Source organism: Cicer arietinum, chromosome 7, assembly GCF_000331145.2.
Source record: "Cicer arietinum cultivar CDC Frontier isolate Library 1 chromosome 7, Cicar.CDCFrontier_v2.0, whole genome shotgun sequence".
NCBI classification, from domain to species: domain Eukaryota; kingdom Viridiplantae; phylum Streptophyta; class Magnoliopsida; order Fabales; family Fabaceae; genus Cicer; species Cicer arietinum.
The window spans coordinates 52,435,742-52,452,933 of NC_021166.2; the positions used below are offsets into that span (position 1 = coordinate 52,435,742).

At 27.9% G+C, this 17,192-nt stretch overlaps 1 protein-coding gene across 1 annotated transcript in view; it reads right to left on the reverse strand.

Annotated features, from left to right (window-relative positions):
• Positions 1–6,738, reverse strand: part of LOC101488921 (uncharacterized) — a 16,929-nt gene extending 10,191 nt beyond the window's left edge. Inside the window, exons 1-2 of the mRNA XM_004510756.4 lie at positions 6,538–6,738; positions 5,496–6,028 (exon numbers count right to left, since the gene is read on the reverse strand). Of these exons, the coding sequence (XP_004510813.2) occupies positions 5,496–6,028; positions 6,538–6,660 (656 nt within the window). The 5' untranslated portion in view covers positions 6,661–6,738. The remainder of the gene's footprint in view (positions 1–5,495; positions 6,029–6,537) is intronic.
• Positions 6,739–17,192: the final 10,454 nt, after the last annotated feature.

Consider the following 17,192-nt stretch of genomic DNA (forward strand, 5'->3'; position numbering starts at 1 on the left):
ATCCTTCACAATATCTATGTCCACTCCATCACTCCCCAGGCTGGCAGTTTTGAGAAAGTCACAGAACTGGATCTGATGATTATTCATCACGTGATTACTGGTACTCCTCTTCATTTGGTTCAACAATCAAAGCAATAAAATGAAGAAACAATAACATCTCTTCTTCTCTGTTTCAACTCTACATTTACTAATGGATATCAAAATGCCGGATTGAGTGATATACTTGTCGGTCCGGTGCCGGTTACGTTCTTTTCGTGACATTTTTGCCGATGATCGGGTTGTGTGATAACCGGTGCCGGTGGCAATATCTGTGTGTCGTCTCAGAAAAAGAATGGGAATGGAAGAAGGAATTCACGATGGCAGAAAAAGGGAATGAGAATGGGAGAATCGACCGTGGCAGTGGCAGAGAAAGGGAATGCGAATTGGAAAAGGTGAAAGGAAATAAGGAATAAATGAAAGGCAATGGGAAAAGGTTAAAATGAAAAAAATAAAGATTAGAAAAGGCGCGCTTGGTAAAAGCGTAGGGAGGGAAACTAAATTCTTAATCAACGTCTAACCGTCTAACGGTGGCAAAATTTGATTTTGTGTTGCTATTTAAGTGTGACAAAACTTGATTTTTATCTATGATTAATGTGACTATGCCTATTTAATTGTGGTTAATTACTGTCGGTTTTTTTTGTAGTGAATGTCTAGAAAAAATAAATATTGTTATTTATTATTATTATTATTATTCATAGTTTGGTTCACTAATTTGAAGGGAATTAATAGAGATTGAACAATGGATATTAATAAGTAGAGTTCATATTCTTAAAGGACATTTTTAACCTTTTTATCCTTTCAAATCATGACTTGATGGATGAAGAATTGAAATTTTAAGCCATAAGTAAGTAAGCATGTGAGATGTGAAATTTATTTAAATTTGAAGTTGATTGTAATGCCAAATTATCAAACATACCACATTTGATAATTTATTTGGAATCTTTTTTTGGAATTAGATGTGTATATTCAAATTATAGAGAGTTGTGTGCAAACTAATAGATAGACAATAAATTTTTTGAAGAAATAATAATATACTAAAGGTCTCACCAATTTCTTTGTTTAGAGAGCATAAGTTTGTATAATCTTTTTTGTTTTTTATTATTTGCTAATTCTTTATTTCTTTGTTTGTATATTCAAATGATTAGACTTTGCAGGGGACTTTGTTGGGTTTATTATCTATTCAAAGACTTAAATTATGCAAGTGATGAGTCTATTTTATATTTTATATATTATATATTTATAATTTATAGAATGTCATTTGGGTTTGGTTCTAATGATATGCTTCTTTCATTTGGACAAGTATATTATTCTTTATTATTTATTTTTTATTTGTGATTAATAAGAATCTTTCATTGAATAAATGCGATCTTCATCTCAGTAGCACATGAATTCGATTTGGATATCCTTTCTTGATGGTCTGCTATTAGTCAACATTGTCCTTATTTTTCCTTTGTCCTTATGCTGCCTAGATTTAAAATATCAGTGTGATGTTCCTACTAAAGTCATCGATGACTTAAAAAGTAACATGCCAAATTAATTTTTACATTATTTGTATGTAGTCAAATTTATACATTATTTGATTCTAGTGACATTTTCACTCACAATTGTGTTGAATCTTATTACTTTCATTCTTGTCTTTGTTTAGCAATGTATTGTGTAACTAAACTCTAATTATGTTTTTTTAATTGTTGATACATGTAATAACTATAGGCTTTGGATTTGTATTTTTTTGGTTTGGTTTGGTTGGGACTCATATATAAAAGATTCTTTTTTGGTACTTATAACTTTTGAATTAATGTGCCTATTAGTTTTCTTCTATACATATTTAAAAGTTCTCATTCTTTATTCTTGTTATTATAATTTGTATTTCCTTAAATTATTATTGTTTAATATTATCCTCTTGTCCATATTTTGATTTTAGCTAGATTAAATCATATTTTGTTTTTCTTGTTGAGACAAAATCTCTCAAATGATTTTAATGATAACAAAATTACTTAAGAGATTATGATTGTGGTTAATGACTAACATGTGCTCTTGAGTGTATTCATATAAGATAATAGGTTATTAATCATTAAGGCAAAAAGAAGGAAAAAGTGATTTTGGCCTGAGGATGGAAAACCCTCGTGAGGATGGAAATTGCTGCAAACGTGAGGATGGGTTGCAAGTTGAAAAACTCCAGATTTGGAAAATCTGATCTCTCACCAGAACAAATGTGTTTATTCAAATGCATAACAATGTCAAACATGAATAAACAAAGCATTCAAAAGTAAGAGTCAAAAGGTCAAAAGAAAAAGGTGAATATGGCTACATCTAGTATGTAAAGGAAAGGCTAGCAAAAGTGAAAGCAACCTATCAAGCATGTGCAAATGTCAAAATCTGATCATTAAATGGGCTTGCACGTTTTTATTCATAAGGAAGTCAAGTTAGCAAAAGGCAATTTGAAACAAGCCAAAAATGGAAGATCACATGTTGCTGCCAGATTTGATCCTCGGACTGAGTATGACAGTCCTATGTCATAGGGTGGCTTTTTCTCTCTTGTCAACATCACCTCAAAAGATGAAGCCAACCTAGACCTTAAAGTCTTCGAAAAATGCAGCTCAGAAACATCCTTTCACTTTGATTAAAGAGAAAAAGCAAGGACATGTCAAGATCAAAGCTATGCTGCAAGAGGATGGGTTCTGCCTAAGCCTAACAAGCTATGTGGTCATCAACAGTTCTGTAATTATGATGAAAACATTGGATCCTTTGAAAATGAGCTCCAACGGTCATCAAGGGCTTGGATCTCTATAAAATGCATACAAGCTCTCCATTGGAAGACACACAACACACTTGCATAAAAAGATCAAGCATCTTAAAGCTTTCAAGAAGCAAATCACATCCTCTCTTATTACTTTCTTTGATCCTACACTATATCTTTGTATATCCTTTGAGAAAGTATTAAGTATCAATCACTATCATTATACTTTGTAATTTCCTAGTGAGTGAAGCTTGGAAATATTTGAAAATTGATTGTAAGCTTGGTGAAGCTTGATAATACACAGTTTGTAATCATCCTCAGGTTGAGGATCGATCTGTTTGAAAGTTAGTGAAATCTCACAAGGGTGTGAGGACTGGACGTAGCCATCTTTGAGTGAACCAGTATAAAATTTTGTGTGTGTCCCTCATATTCTACTCCTACCTTTTTGCTCAGCTTAGATCCAATGATTTAAAAATCCCATCCTCGAGCTAGCCATCCTCAGCGAGAGGATAGTTTTTAAAACACTTAAAAATTATTTTTAACAGCAAAATCCCTATTCAACCCCCCCTTCTAGTGATATTTAGCTACAACAGTAAGGCCTTTGTTTATTATAAAAGAAATCAAATTAAATTTTTAATTTGTTTATCAAATAATTATTATTTTAAAAGAGATCTAGAGTACAAAATTTAAAAAATTGTGATGTTAAATTACATAACCTGCAAACTGGTTCATTAAAGGCAAATTATTCAACTATTTGTCAATTGAACTTGTAATACCACATCATATTATTTGTAGATGTAATGTAAAAGTACCCTTTAAAATTTGGCTTAAATATAATTTTTTATCATTTATTTTTTATCTAATATTCGTTTTGATCTTTTATCTTTTAAAAGTGGTGTATTTTACATTATAACTCTTTCAAACAACTGTATAATTATTGCCATTAAATATTAGTTTAATTGTAAAGTCAAATGTGCAATCTTAATAAGGATGAGGTGAAAACTCAAATAAATGTTCTTCGCTTAAAAGAGTTTAAATATGTTTTGTTTTAAAGCATGCAAGAAGAATTTTTCAAATGCAAACCTATTATTAAGTTATGAAAGAATATTATACTTGATACTTAATTACAATTGTTAAAAGAGATTTCAATAATTGGATGTTGTGATAACTTTTGTTGTCATTGACGAAGACTAAAATACACCACTTATAAAAGATAAATGACCAAAATAAATTAAAATAAAGATAAAAGAGCAAAACGAATATTAAGTAAAAGATAAAGATTAAAAATATATTTAAGCCTTAAAATTTTATAAACCAACAAAAATACAAAATACAAAATAAATAAATAAATAAATAAATGAAATAATTTATATTTTAAAAAATGAGTAACTAAATAATTCTATATTATATGGTAGATAAGCTTTTTATTTTTTTTACAAATATATGTTTAATAAGCTATAAAAAGAAATGATTAATATGATATGTAAAAAAAAAACTACTCTTATGATAAAAATTAATTTTTATTTTAAGAATTTAAACTAATATTCATATTTTTATAATTTTGAATGTTTATTTTATTTATAAGTATTATAATTTCAATAGACTTTTAATTTATTAGATTATATAAAATGTTGAAAACCACCCTTGTGATAAAGTTATATAGATATTTTTAAAATTAATTATTAATATCAAATTCTATTGTATTTTAATTTATATTTATATTTTGTTACATTTTTTCTTTTTTAATTAATTACAAAAAAAAATATTAGAGCAAGCGTGGGTTCTCAAAATATATAAATTTTTTAATCTAAAAGTCTTTCTAACATGTTTTATTAGGGAACTCGTTAAGAGATTAAAAATTAAAAATTTCGTGTTAGAAAATACAAAATTTTTAAGTTATAAGATATTATACAAAATTTCCAAAAGATATTTCTACTTTTAGTTCCTCAACCTAAATCCTTAAACACGTGTAAGCATTTTCCTTATTGAAATCACTCCTAGAAAAGTTGGTCTATTGTCAAAAACATTGAAATTGTCAGCCACTTGTATCATTTTTCCTACAATTTAGTTAAAAAGCATTTACCTTATTTATTACTATTTATTGACAAAAAGATGTCCAATAAATAAGAGTATTGTGGTAAAAAGAATAATCGGTATTGATATTTTAAGATAGAATTAACTTAAAATTTGATTTATTTTAAAATTAATTAAGTACAAAATAATGAAGTGGCTTTGCATCTAGATAGATAGAGACATGTAAAACACTAAGTACTAGTACGAGTACGAGATACATATTTTGAAAAAAAATTAATACGTCACTCAAAAACATAAATATTTTTATAAACATAATTAAGAAAATTAAAGTGTTCAATTTACGACACAATAAAAATTTAAAAAGTTATAAATTATATTCGATTACAATAATAAATAAACTCAAATATACATATATAATATTATATTAATATCTAAGAAAATTACTATTTTCATGAAATAATGAAGAAAAAGAAAATATGTGCAAGTATAGGACAAGAATCGATACCGATTATAGATACTTTATCATTTTAAAATCAGTCATGTTTCATACCTAATCAAACTTTTAAAGTACGAGAATATTCACTTTTATAAAATGGGAAAAATGATTTATGCAAAAAAACACTAATATTTTGAGAAAGAGTGCATATAAATAGAAAGGTAGAAGAGAAGTGAATTTAGCACTTACCATCCCCAAAAGGACCAATCTGGAAACACAATATCCAAGCTCAACTCATCTGAACAATATCTAAACAATGGTGGTGGTGAATCATTTGAGTCTTCAAACTTATCCAAAGGAAAAACAGGCTTATCATCACAAGCAAACATAAGTTCCAAATCAGGCAACTTGGCAGGGTACAACCTTAATAGTTGCAAAATACCCCACAAAGTAAAAACATCTCTTGTTTGAATTGATTTCCTATACTTCTCCAAATACAACTTTCCCTTCACAATCACAATCTTCAAGTATGCTTTCTTTTTTGCCTCTTTTAACATCTTCTTTGTGATCCCTTTTTCTCTCCATGCTTTTAGATCTTCATGGATAAATTTAAAGTATGAGGGACAAATGTGTGTGTTAGGATTGGTTGGATTGTGTTTTGAAGGGTAGTTTCTTGGACATGTTTGTTTGAAATTTTTCTCTTTTATGCATTTTAGAAGAAAATCCTCTTGTTGGGGTTTGCCTATTTGGATGAATGGAATTGAAATACCTGCAAATATGTACTTCAAAAATAATTCCAATATTAGACTACCTCATTTCTAAATCAATTGTCATAATATTAGACGGTCCAAATTTCAATTTTGATTTTAAAAAAATAAAATTAAAAAAGTAAAAGTTTAAAATTTAAACGATCTAATATTGATATTGTGGTCATCAACATGCTAAAGCTTGCACAACATTTGTTTGTGCCAAGAAAGGCTTATAGTTCCAACTTGGTGTCAAGAATGTTGACATGATGATAAAGGGGTTGCAATTATAATGAAAAATTAACAAATAAGGAGAAAAATACGTGATATACCGTTCAATAGTTAAATAGCTAAAAAAAAGGGTAGTAGTTTCTACTTGGTCATGCTTAACATAATTAAATTGACTATGTTATTAGTTACACATACATTATTTGATGTTTTAACGCTACTATTATAACATAACAATTAGAAAGAAAAAAAGAAAGAATAAACAATATATATTCATAGTTGATATAAAAAAGAAAGGTACTTTATGAAGAACTCACAATCCAGATAGCAAAAGCTGAAAAAGTGGCTACTAAAGAGGTAACTTTAGCTTTGTTGGAGAACGTACACCGTTTGTGTTGATTAGAACCACCACAAAACAGTTTCAAATATGCTTTGTTCATGGTTGTGTTGAATCAAGTTAACTCCTTCAATATGGGACTTGAGGAAGATATGAGAAACTAAAAAACTAAGAGAGTGAAGCGGGGATAAAGGAACTTTGGTGTGGATGCCATGTAGCTGATTAATTTATATATTTAAAATTATTAATTATTTGGATTGGATATACGAAAATTAAATAATTTTCAATAATAATTATTATTATTATTATTATTATTATTATTATTATTATTATTATTATTATTATTATATAATCAACTTTATTTTTGATGTGATATACAGCTGGACCACTTGTTAATTTCTTATAAATAATCATTAAGTAGGAATTTTCAAATAAAAAGAATGTGGGCGTTTTTAATCTTTCAGGAGTCTATACGTGGACCTGCAATATAGTGAAGAAAACAAAAAAAGTTAAGTCCAGAAGGTCGCATCTTGGATATGCGCGACTATGTAGTGATATAAAGTTTAATTTTTATTTTATTTTAATAATTCAGGTATTGATTATTTAATAAATTAAAAATAATTAAAATATTTAAAAAATAAAAATATTATTAATAAAATAAATTAAATTAAAGAAAAAATACAGTTAATTAGATATGTCAATAAAAAAATAACGTGTTATATTATTATTTTAACGTATTTTATAGATAAATTTATATTATTATAACAATTCTATCTTATTTTGCAAATAAACTAGTCACTTGATTATATTTTGTTGGGGAGGATTTTTTTATATTAATATCCTACTTTTTTATATTTTAAAATATTAAATTGTTTTACATTTTTAATCTTTCAGGAGTCTATACGTGGACCTGCAATATAGTGAAGAAAACAAAAAAAGTTAAGTCCAGAAGGTCGCATCTTGGATATGCGCGACTATGTAGTGATATAAAGTTTAATTTTTATTTTATTTTAATAATTCAGGTATTGATTATTTAATAAATTAAAAATAATTAAAATATTTAAAAAATAAAAATATTATTAATAAAATAAATTAAATTAAAGAAAAAATACAGTTAATTAGATATGTCAATAAAAAAATAACGTGTTATATTATTATTTTAACGTATTTTATAGATAAATTTATATTATTATAACAATTCTATCTTATTTTGCAAATAAACTAGTCACTTGATTATATTTTGTTAACAATATCCTCTTTTTTTTTTCTTTCTGAATCTAATATATAAAAACAATAATAATAAAAATTAATTACAATTATAAATAGAAGAAAAAAAATAAATCAAATTAAAAAAAAATACATCAACTTTAAAAGAGTAAATTCATACGTTGAATGTACGAGAATATGGTGTTGATAAACGGAGACAAGAAATTCATATATTTCATCTTCTAATAGGTGAATGCACAGTAACTTTAGAAACTCATACGTTTCATCGTCTATAAACGTATGAGTATAATCTTTTAAATTTAATGTTTTTTTTTATTCTATTAAATGTATTTTGTTTCATGTTATTAATATAATTTACTATTTTTAATTATTATTTTTTATTATTATTATTATTATTATTATATTTTATTAATTTTTATTTATTAGATCCGAAAAAATAGATAAATAGTTAACAAAACAGAATTAAGTGACTAATTTATCTACAAAATAGAATATAATTATTATAATAATATAAATTTATCTATAAAATACGATAAATTAAAGTAATATAATATGTTATTTATTTTACCACATCTAATTAATCATATTTTTTTAATTTAATATATTTTATTTTATTTATTAACAATATTTTAATATTTTAATTATTTTTAATTTATTACTACACGAACACGTCACCAAACTACTTATTACTTTGCCTAAAAAAATTTATTCAATGGATCGCAAACAATAAACGACTTTTTGAAGTTAAAAAAATAAAGGAATTTAATATTTTATTTTTAATATAGAATAATTTAATTGTAAAAATTTGAAAAATAAGATATTAATATAAAAATACTTGAGGATATTAGTAAATAGCATCTTTGTCTCTTATCGGTCGCTATTCACAAGGATTGAGAAATGCACACTCTTATAAAGTTACCCCTGAAAAGGTCCCTAAATAAGAAAAAGAAATTGACATTCAATATTTGTTTGATTAACTCAACGGCTACAATTAATTTCCGGAGAGAATAAAGGGGTCAGTTTTTTTTATTTGAGGTTAGTTAGTGAAGATATTTTTATGTATAACTTTAGTTAGAAACACTTAAGTTTGATTGTTTTTTTATATAAAAAAATATCCACGTTAGTGTTTTTCTAAAGAAATATAATATATATATAAGTGTCAAGTAATCAAACTTATTGTTCTTTTTTATTAATTTGATTAAATTCAAATACGTTTGTATTATTGTTTTTTATTTGAATACATATATGTCTCATTGCATTAATATACAACAGATCTATTAGTAGATAAAAGTGATGGAGTCGTGTTTATTCTATTAGTATTAAAATTTAAAGTTTATTGAAAGAAATAAATATAAATTATTTTATAAATATGTAAATAAATTATTTTATAAATATTCAATAAATATAAAAGTCTTCCTTATATTGGATTGAAATATTATTTCCTTGTTTGTAATATAAAGTTTGTGTGTAGTGGTCGATTGAGTTAGAAAGTTAAGTGATAAAAAAGATTGTGGATTTGATTTCAATCCATAACAGCAATACTAATAATATTAGTCATTAACACTAGTCATTTAAAAAAAAACATTATCACCCACTCTAAAATTTGTTCATAAAAAAATTAAATATTTTATAACTTAATAAATATACGTGGACTTAACGATAAACTTTAATAATTAATAGTGAAATAATGAAGGTAACTCATTTTTTCTTATAACATCTCTAGATTCAAATTCGTACTACATGAGTGTATTGGTAATACATTTTTGTATAGAGTAAAAGTGTACGAGGTAGGAGAAGACTAATTGTAGAATACATTGATCTAATATAAATTTGTTAAAAATATTGAGAATGAATATGCAAACAAATAATATAAAATAGCAACATAACACAAAACAATAACATGACTATAAATATGATAAAATTCAAGTGTTTAGAATACATATGTCTTTAAATCTATATCGTTGACAATGTCTAAATCATTTATTGAGATATATAATTGATCAAAGTTACTATATAAATTTGAACCAAAACGAATATCGCAACAAGACAAAAAAAACCAAAAAACACCACTCTATGACGGAAAAACAAAAAACTATCACACTTAAACAACGAAATCAACAAAAATACAAAAGAAAAACTAAAATTGTCTAGAAATCACTTATTTAGATAAAATGAAAGAGTTTGTATCTCATTTATCTCTTATAAAAAGACTTGAGGTATTTAAAATAAAAATAATAATAAGACAAGAGGTATAGTTTAAGGATAAATGAATATTTTGGATGGTTTTCTTTTACTACCTATATTTTAGATGAGTTATAATTAAAAAGAATGATGAAATTATACTAATATAATATTTGAATAGTGTTAACTACTCACTAACATTTTGAATTTAATTTTGATACATTGTGGACGTAAAAAAATTTATTAGTATTTTCTCAAAGTTTATTATAACTATAAAAAACGTATTTTTAATTACAAATCATACAAAAAACATCTAAAAAATACACTTAATTTTTTTCTTTAATTATTTGACTGATGTGATACTCTTAACTTCAAAATAATTTTATATTAATTTGTTTTACTTAAATATAATATTTATTTGATAAAAAATTGTTTCAATAAAATAGTTTCTGAGAATAAGATTTCACATTGGAACAAATCTCATCACATTATTGAGAAATAAGTATTAAAATAAAAATATGGTGTATGTAGTTAATCAAAATAAACCATCAAACCAAAAATGATCCTAATAAATCTCACCACTTATCAGATATGAATTCCCTCCCACAAGTCTTGACCTTCACAACATCATAAAAGAAATATTTCGGAAAACCAAATATTTTTATTTTTTTTATCTTTTACTTTACTTTTATTTTAATCTTTTATCTTTATTTTGATTCATTTAAATTATTTATTTTTTATAAACAATGTATTTTAATATTTGTCACAATCGCAATAAAAATTATAATTAAGAATGTCTAGTCATTGAAATATCTTCTAACAATTGTTAATATGTATCTAATATTATATTTTTTTCAAAAAATATCCATTTAACCTAGTAATATATTTGCACTTGAAAACATTATTTTGAATGTTTTAAATCATATGTAAACTTTTTGAAACTAATAACATTTATCAAAGTTTGTTGTATTTTCAGTACATCCTTATTAAGATTACACATTTAATATTACAATTGATCTAAAATATAATTTCAATAGTTTGTGACAATAATTATACATTATTTGAATAGTTATAATAAAAATAACTAAAAAATTTTATTTATAGAAGATAAAAGATCAAAATAAATAAAAATGAAAGATAAATTGTATAGATAACCACTTCAAAATTTCTTGTTATCTATTATTTTCTTTCAATCAATTCAAAACTTCAAATTTTCTTGTTGCCGTCAACAGTGATGTATTTGTAGTAGTTGATGTCAAATGCAATTCTAATGGAGATTATACTCTATTTATACTTTACTTGACATGATTCTGTTATGATTAAGATTTTTTTTTTCTATAAAAATTAAACATTTTTAATGATTTGATAGTTATATTTGATTGACACTATCAAATATCCTAGCATTTTATCGAATACCTATATTATTTCGACTTACTATTATATAAACGTTAATATCCCCTCCCAAAAAAAATTAATGCTAATATACATCAAATAATTTTACGTTATATAATTTACGTGACAGTAGTTTTTCATCTTTATTTTTAATATATATATATATATATATATATATATATATATATATATATTAGCTTTTAACCTAAAGTTGATTTTTATAATATCTTGTTAACACTTTCCTTTTAAACCCTCAAAATCATATAATTTTGAAAACCATTTCTAAATTATCAATAATTAGTCCCTACTATTCACTACGCGAATAAACGCATATTACAGCGTTTTTTTTAAGCCATTACAACGCTTTTTCAAAAAAATAAGCGCTGTGGAAACGAGCGATGTAAATGATACAACAGCGCTTTTAAAAAAGCGCTATAAAACATGTAAATACAACGCGCGCTTGTTATGCACATTTTACAGCGCTTCTTCACCACCCATATATGAAATTATGGGTGGGCATTTTACAGCGCTTCTTTGAGAAAGCGCTGTAATATGCACCCCATTATATGAGTTATGGGTGGGCATATTACAGCGCTTCTTCGAGAAAGCGCTGTAAAATGCCCACCCATAATTTCATATTATGGGTCTGCATTTTACAACGCTTTTCTTGTACATTTTACAGCGCTTTCTCACGAAAGCGCTGTAAAAGGTGCACCATTAAAGCGCTTTAGAACAACATTTTACAGCGCTTTTTAAAAAAAGCGCTGTAAAATGTGTGTTTTTTTTTTTAAACGCTGTAAATTAATTATTTGAAATGAAAAGCGCTTTTTAGCTTTTTATGGCATTTTTTTTAAAAAGCGCTGTCTTTTATCTTTGTATCCAAAATTATTTTGATCCAAAATCACTTCACAATCAGTAGAACAAAACATATTATAGACAATCAGTAGAACAGAACATATTATAGACAATCAGTTCACACAATCAGTAGAACAACAATCAGTAGAACAGAACATATTATAGACAATCAGTAGAACAGAACATATTATAGACAATCAGTAGAACAGAACATATTATAGACAATCAGTAGAACAGAACATATTATAGACAATCAGTAGAACAGAACATATTATAGACAATCAGTAGAACAGAACATATTATAGACAATCAGTTCACACAATCAGTAGAACAGAAATCAGAACTCTGTAACTTTATTAACATATATGTAACTCTGTAATTTACAACCTAAGTAACTACATTCAGATACATATATACAACCTAATTTACAACCTAATTACCTACATTCAGATACGTATATATATATAACCTAATTTACAACCTAAACTACATTCAGATCCATTATATAATAACTAACAGATCCATTATATGCATATATTGTGTCCTATGATCATTTACATATAATAACTAACAGAATATACATTATATGCACTAGCTACCATATAATATTCAGATCCCTTGCCCAGCACAAGCTATTTCCCAGAAAATCAAATAATTTTCATGTCAAGCACGTACTGACACCATTCTTCCTTTAATTCCATCAGATCTTCCTCAGAATATGATGGACTGGAATTGGCAAAGTACTGCAATATAAAAATTGAACATATTATATTAAGTTAGTATCAAATATATAGATAATTTATATATGAAAATCATATAATGCAAATACCGTACCGTTTCTGGGATAATAGTTTTATTCTTCTCAACAATCTCCTTCATGAATCTCAATATGTAGTACCCACAGTCGATGTTATTTGTTTGACGAGGGCACTTTATTGAGATCCATGTAATGTTATTAGACTTCTGCTTCGACACTTTAGCACCTCTTTGAGCTCGATAAACTTTTAAGGCACTATCGAATGAATAAATGTGATTATTAGAGCATGAATATTTATATATATATATATATAAATATATATATGTAAGAAATAAATGAATATTACTTACGTGTCGAGCATATTCTTTATTCCGGGGTGATTGGTGTAATCGCCGTGCACGGGATCCAAATAGTATATCACTTCAGAGACCGCATTGATTGCAAATAGCACCCAATGTGCCCTACAACAACAAAAAATTGGTTAAGCAATTTTGTTTATAGACAACTAATAAATTAAATTCTCATCAATTAAAAAAGATAAAATTACGTACCCTGAATTATATGGTACCAAGAACAATTTATCACTTTCTTTATTTCCTAAAAACATATCTACAATGTAGTTTTTTACATTCTCTGGATCGAGTTTCCACATCGACATCTTATGTGGAGACAAGAATGAGTATTTATTTGACAGTTTCCTCGTGCACACGACCTTCTCGTACAAAAACCTTCAATGAAAATTTTAAACTAGATTAATTACCAATACATTTAATTAATTACAAATAAATGCAATTAAAAGTATTTTTTACCTTATGTACAAGCTGATTACAGTAGCACTCAGCTCCTTATGTTCGAGAAGATCGTACATTTGCTCCTTTTCGAGGTATTCAATATACTCATCTCCAAAGATGTCTTTATTCATTTGTAAACTTGATGAAATTTCAATTTTTTTGCATTTATTTAAGTCACACAATGCCTCAAGATCTCATTTACAACAATTGTACCTGAAATATATGACCATAAATGGTGTAGTACGGTTTTAAAAAATAAAATCTCATCAAGTTTTAGACTAAAATTCTGTTTGGGGACCAAAATTGGAGAGAAACAAAATGGAGGGACTACTTTCGCGATTCAGCTACAATAGGGGGATCAAAACTGCAATTAAGCCAAGTATTTTTTACCTTATGTACAAGCTGATTACAGTAGCACTCAGCTCCTTATGTTCGAGAAGTTCGTACATGTGCTCCTTTTCGAGGTATTCAATATACTCATCTCCAAAGATGTCTTTATTCATTTGTACGATGGGCGAATCGTTGCTGCTGCCCATGTTCCTTTTTATTTGGATGTCAAGACACGCCCCGTATTTACCAAGGCGTGGCTGACTTTTATTAGGAGCAGCAGCAGCAGCGACCGATTTTCCCCGATCCAGATTTTTTGTTGCTGCAAGTTTGGCAGCTTTATTACCCTCCAGCCTTTGTAATTTGGCAGCCCTATTAACCTCCAATTTTTGAGGTTTTCTGCCTTTTTTTGGCTGTAGGGGTGGTTTATTTATTTGGACCTACAAAAATGAGGTAAAATGTTAGTTTATTGAATCTGAAAAAATGAAAAACCTTAGGCAATAAATGTGACAAACCTTTTCGGGAGATGTAACTGATTTGTCCTTGGGAATCTTTTTTTGGAGGGCAACAAGGTGTGTGGGCCATGCCACGTAACTGCCAATAGCGTCGCTTAAGAACTTCATATCTCCATCGTTGTCCGGTATGGGCAACGGTGCAGTTGGTTCGAAAGCAACCGTAGGCGATACTTTGACATGGCCCGCGGGGATCGGAATATTGTGCAATACTTCTCCCGAAGTATTGTGCAATATTCCTTTTCCCACCTTCCGTTGAGTCGGCGAGGACAAGTATAGGACACATGTAGTGACACCCTACATCAATAGTTAAAACATAAGTACAGTTAATATATAAGTTTGTTTAATACATAAGTAATTACATAAGCAAGTAAGTAGTAAGTAATTAATTACCTCGGGAATACTCTTCAAACCGACGTTGCAACTCCCGGTTTCACTCTCCATTTGTATTTCAGGTTGGAGCTGAACCGGAAGTTGCTTGTCTTTATTCGTATTCACCAAGAGTGCCACTTGCTCCGATAAGATTCTGAGCTTCTCTAATACTTCCTCGTTGGAAGGTTTTTGGCGCTTCTCTTGAGGAAAAAAGCTTTTGGGAGTTACGCCAAATCCTTTCCCCCTCACTCGACCGGAATACTCAGGGACATTAAACACTTTCCCAAGAATGTCCCTGCACGTATCCTTGTTGCCCTCTTGAGTTTCAGAACTTTGTTCAATAGTTTCCTAAAATACATGTAACATTAAAAAGATAAGTTCAATAGCATTTTTAAAATACAATATTAAAAAATATTAAAGTGATAATATACTTACACAAAGTTCTACAACTTTCTTGACATTTTCATTATCAACCACTCCTTCTTTGTTAACACGCGCTTCCTTCCATAAGATATGACGACCCAAGGGTTGATCGGCTTGGGTGTCTTTTCTCTATTCGTTAAAATCATAAACAAAATAATACAAATTAGTTACACACTATAGTTTATAATACAAATTACAAGTGATGTTTAATTACTTACAATTTTTTGTTCAAGGCGTGCATATCCCATACGTGATTTCTTGTATGGGTGTTTTGGGTTGCTTGCCCGTTCGCGATTTGCCTTACTAATATTCTATATAAAAAAAAAATAGCAATTGTGTAAAAATTTAAAATACGCTACGAATATGAATAATAAAACACAAATGCTAATAAATTAATCACTTACGACAAACGCCGGGTCAGAACGTTTGGAAACAAATGCACTCCATTCATCCTTTGATATATAATGTTGATATATCTTTGGAGGTTCAGCATTTGTGTTTCCTTCTCTATCTTTTAGATAGAAATTTGAGAGATGGGATCTAAATCCACGATGGATTTTCCCAGCAACTCTCAAAACATATGACTTTCGTTCCTCATCAAGAACAAAAGTGGTCTGCAATGAAAACAATTATAAGTAATGTATTTTACAGAAAAAAAATTATAAATGACAAAAGAGTAGATCAAAATATTTACTTGAATGTCATTCCAGATGATATCTTTGGCATCCTTCAACGCCTTATCTCTCCAGTTGTCTATTGTTATTGGGACATTTTGACGAACAACAGCCCCAATGTAGCTTACAAACATGGAGCTGTTGGGGTCAACTGGCTGACCACTCTCGTTCCAGCCAACCTAATAAACTCATATAGTAAGTACATGCCCTAAACCCTAAAAAAAGATAAAAAAACACACAGCAAACAGAGTATATATAGTATACCTCAAATTTAATGCCACTGCTCCGTGCTTTAATCACCCTTTGCATGATAGTTGCACCACGTTTGACTTCTTTTTCGTAAGTCTTAGAGGTGCCAACTTCTTCATTTTGAACTTCTAAATCTTTGTTTGTATCCATTTAACTACAACAAGTTCAACATGCACTTTAGTATAACATCAACAAGCTCAACATGGATCATGCATTATTATAAACAAACTCAACATGTATCAGTATATCTTAAAAAAGCTCAACATGCATTCTAATGATTACAAAAATTTAATAACATCAATACCTGAATAATGATGGTTCGAAGAAAGACGAAATGCAAAGAAAAGAGGGTTTGCAGAAAGTTCACAGAAATATGGTTCACAGAAATACGGTTTGAAGAAATACGTAATGAGGGTTACGTATTTCAATGAAAATATATTGTGTGAAATGGGAGAGATGATCTTGGATGGAAATAAGGTTCGAAATGAAGGAGATGATCGTGGAAATAAGGTTCGTAAAGGACGGGATGATAGGGTTTGCAAAAGAAGAGAAGAAATGAAGGTTGAGATGAAGGTTACGTAATGAAGAGGAAACTGAAGAGGTAACTGTTATATATACGTAACACTTTTACAGCGCTTTTTATAAGCCTTTTACAGCGCTTATTTTGTAAAGCGCTCTAAAAGGCTTCTTTAGTTAAATTTTTAAAAGGCTCTTTTACAGCGCTTTTTTCAAATAAGCGCTGTAAAAGACCTCCGTGTGTTATTATGTTATTTGAATGCCTTTTACAGCGCTTTTTTCAAATAAGCGCTGTAAAAGACCTCCGTGTGTTATTATGTTATTTGAATGCCTTTTACAGCGCTTTTTTCAAATAAGCG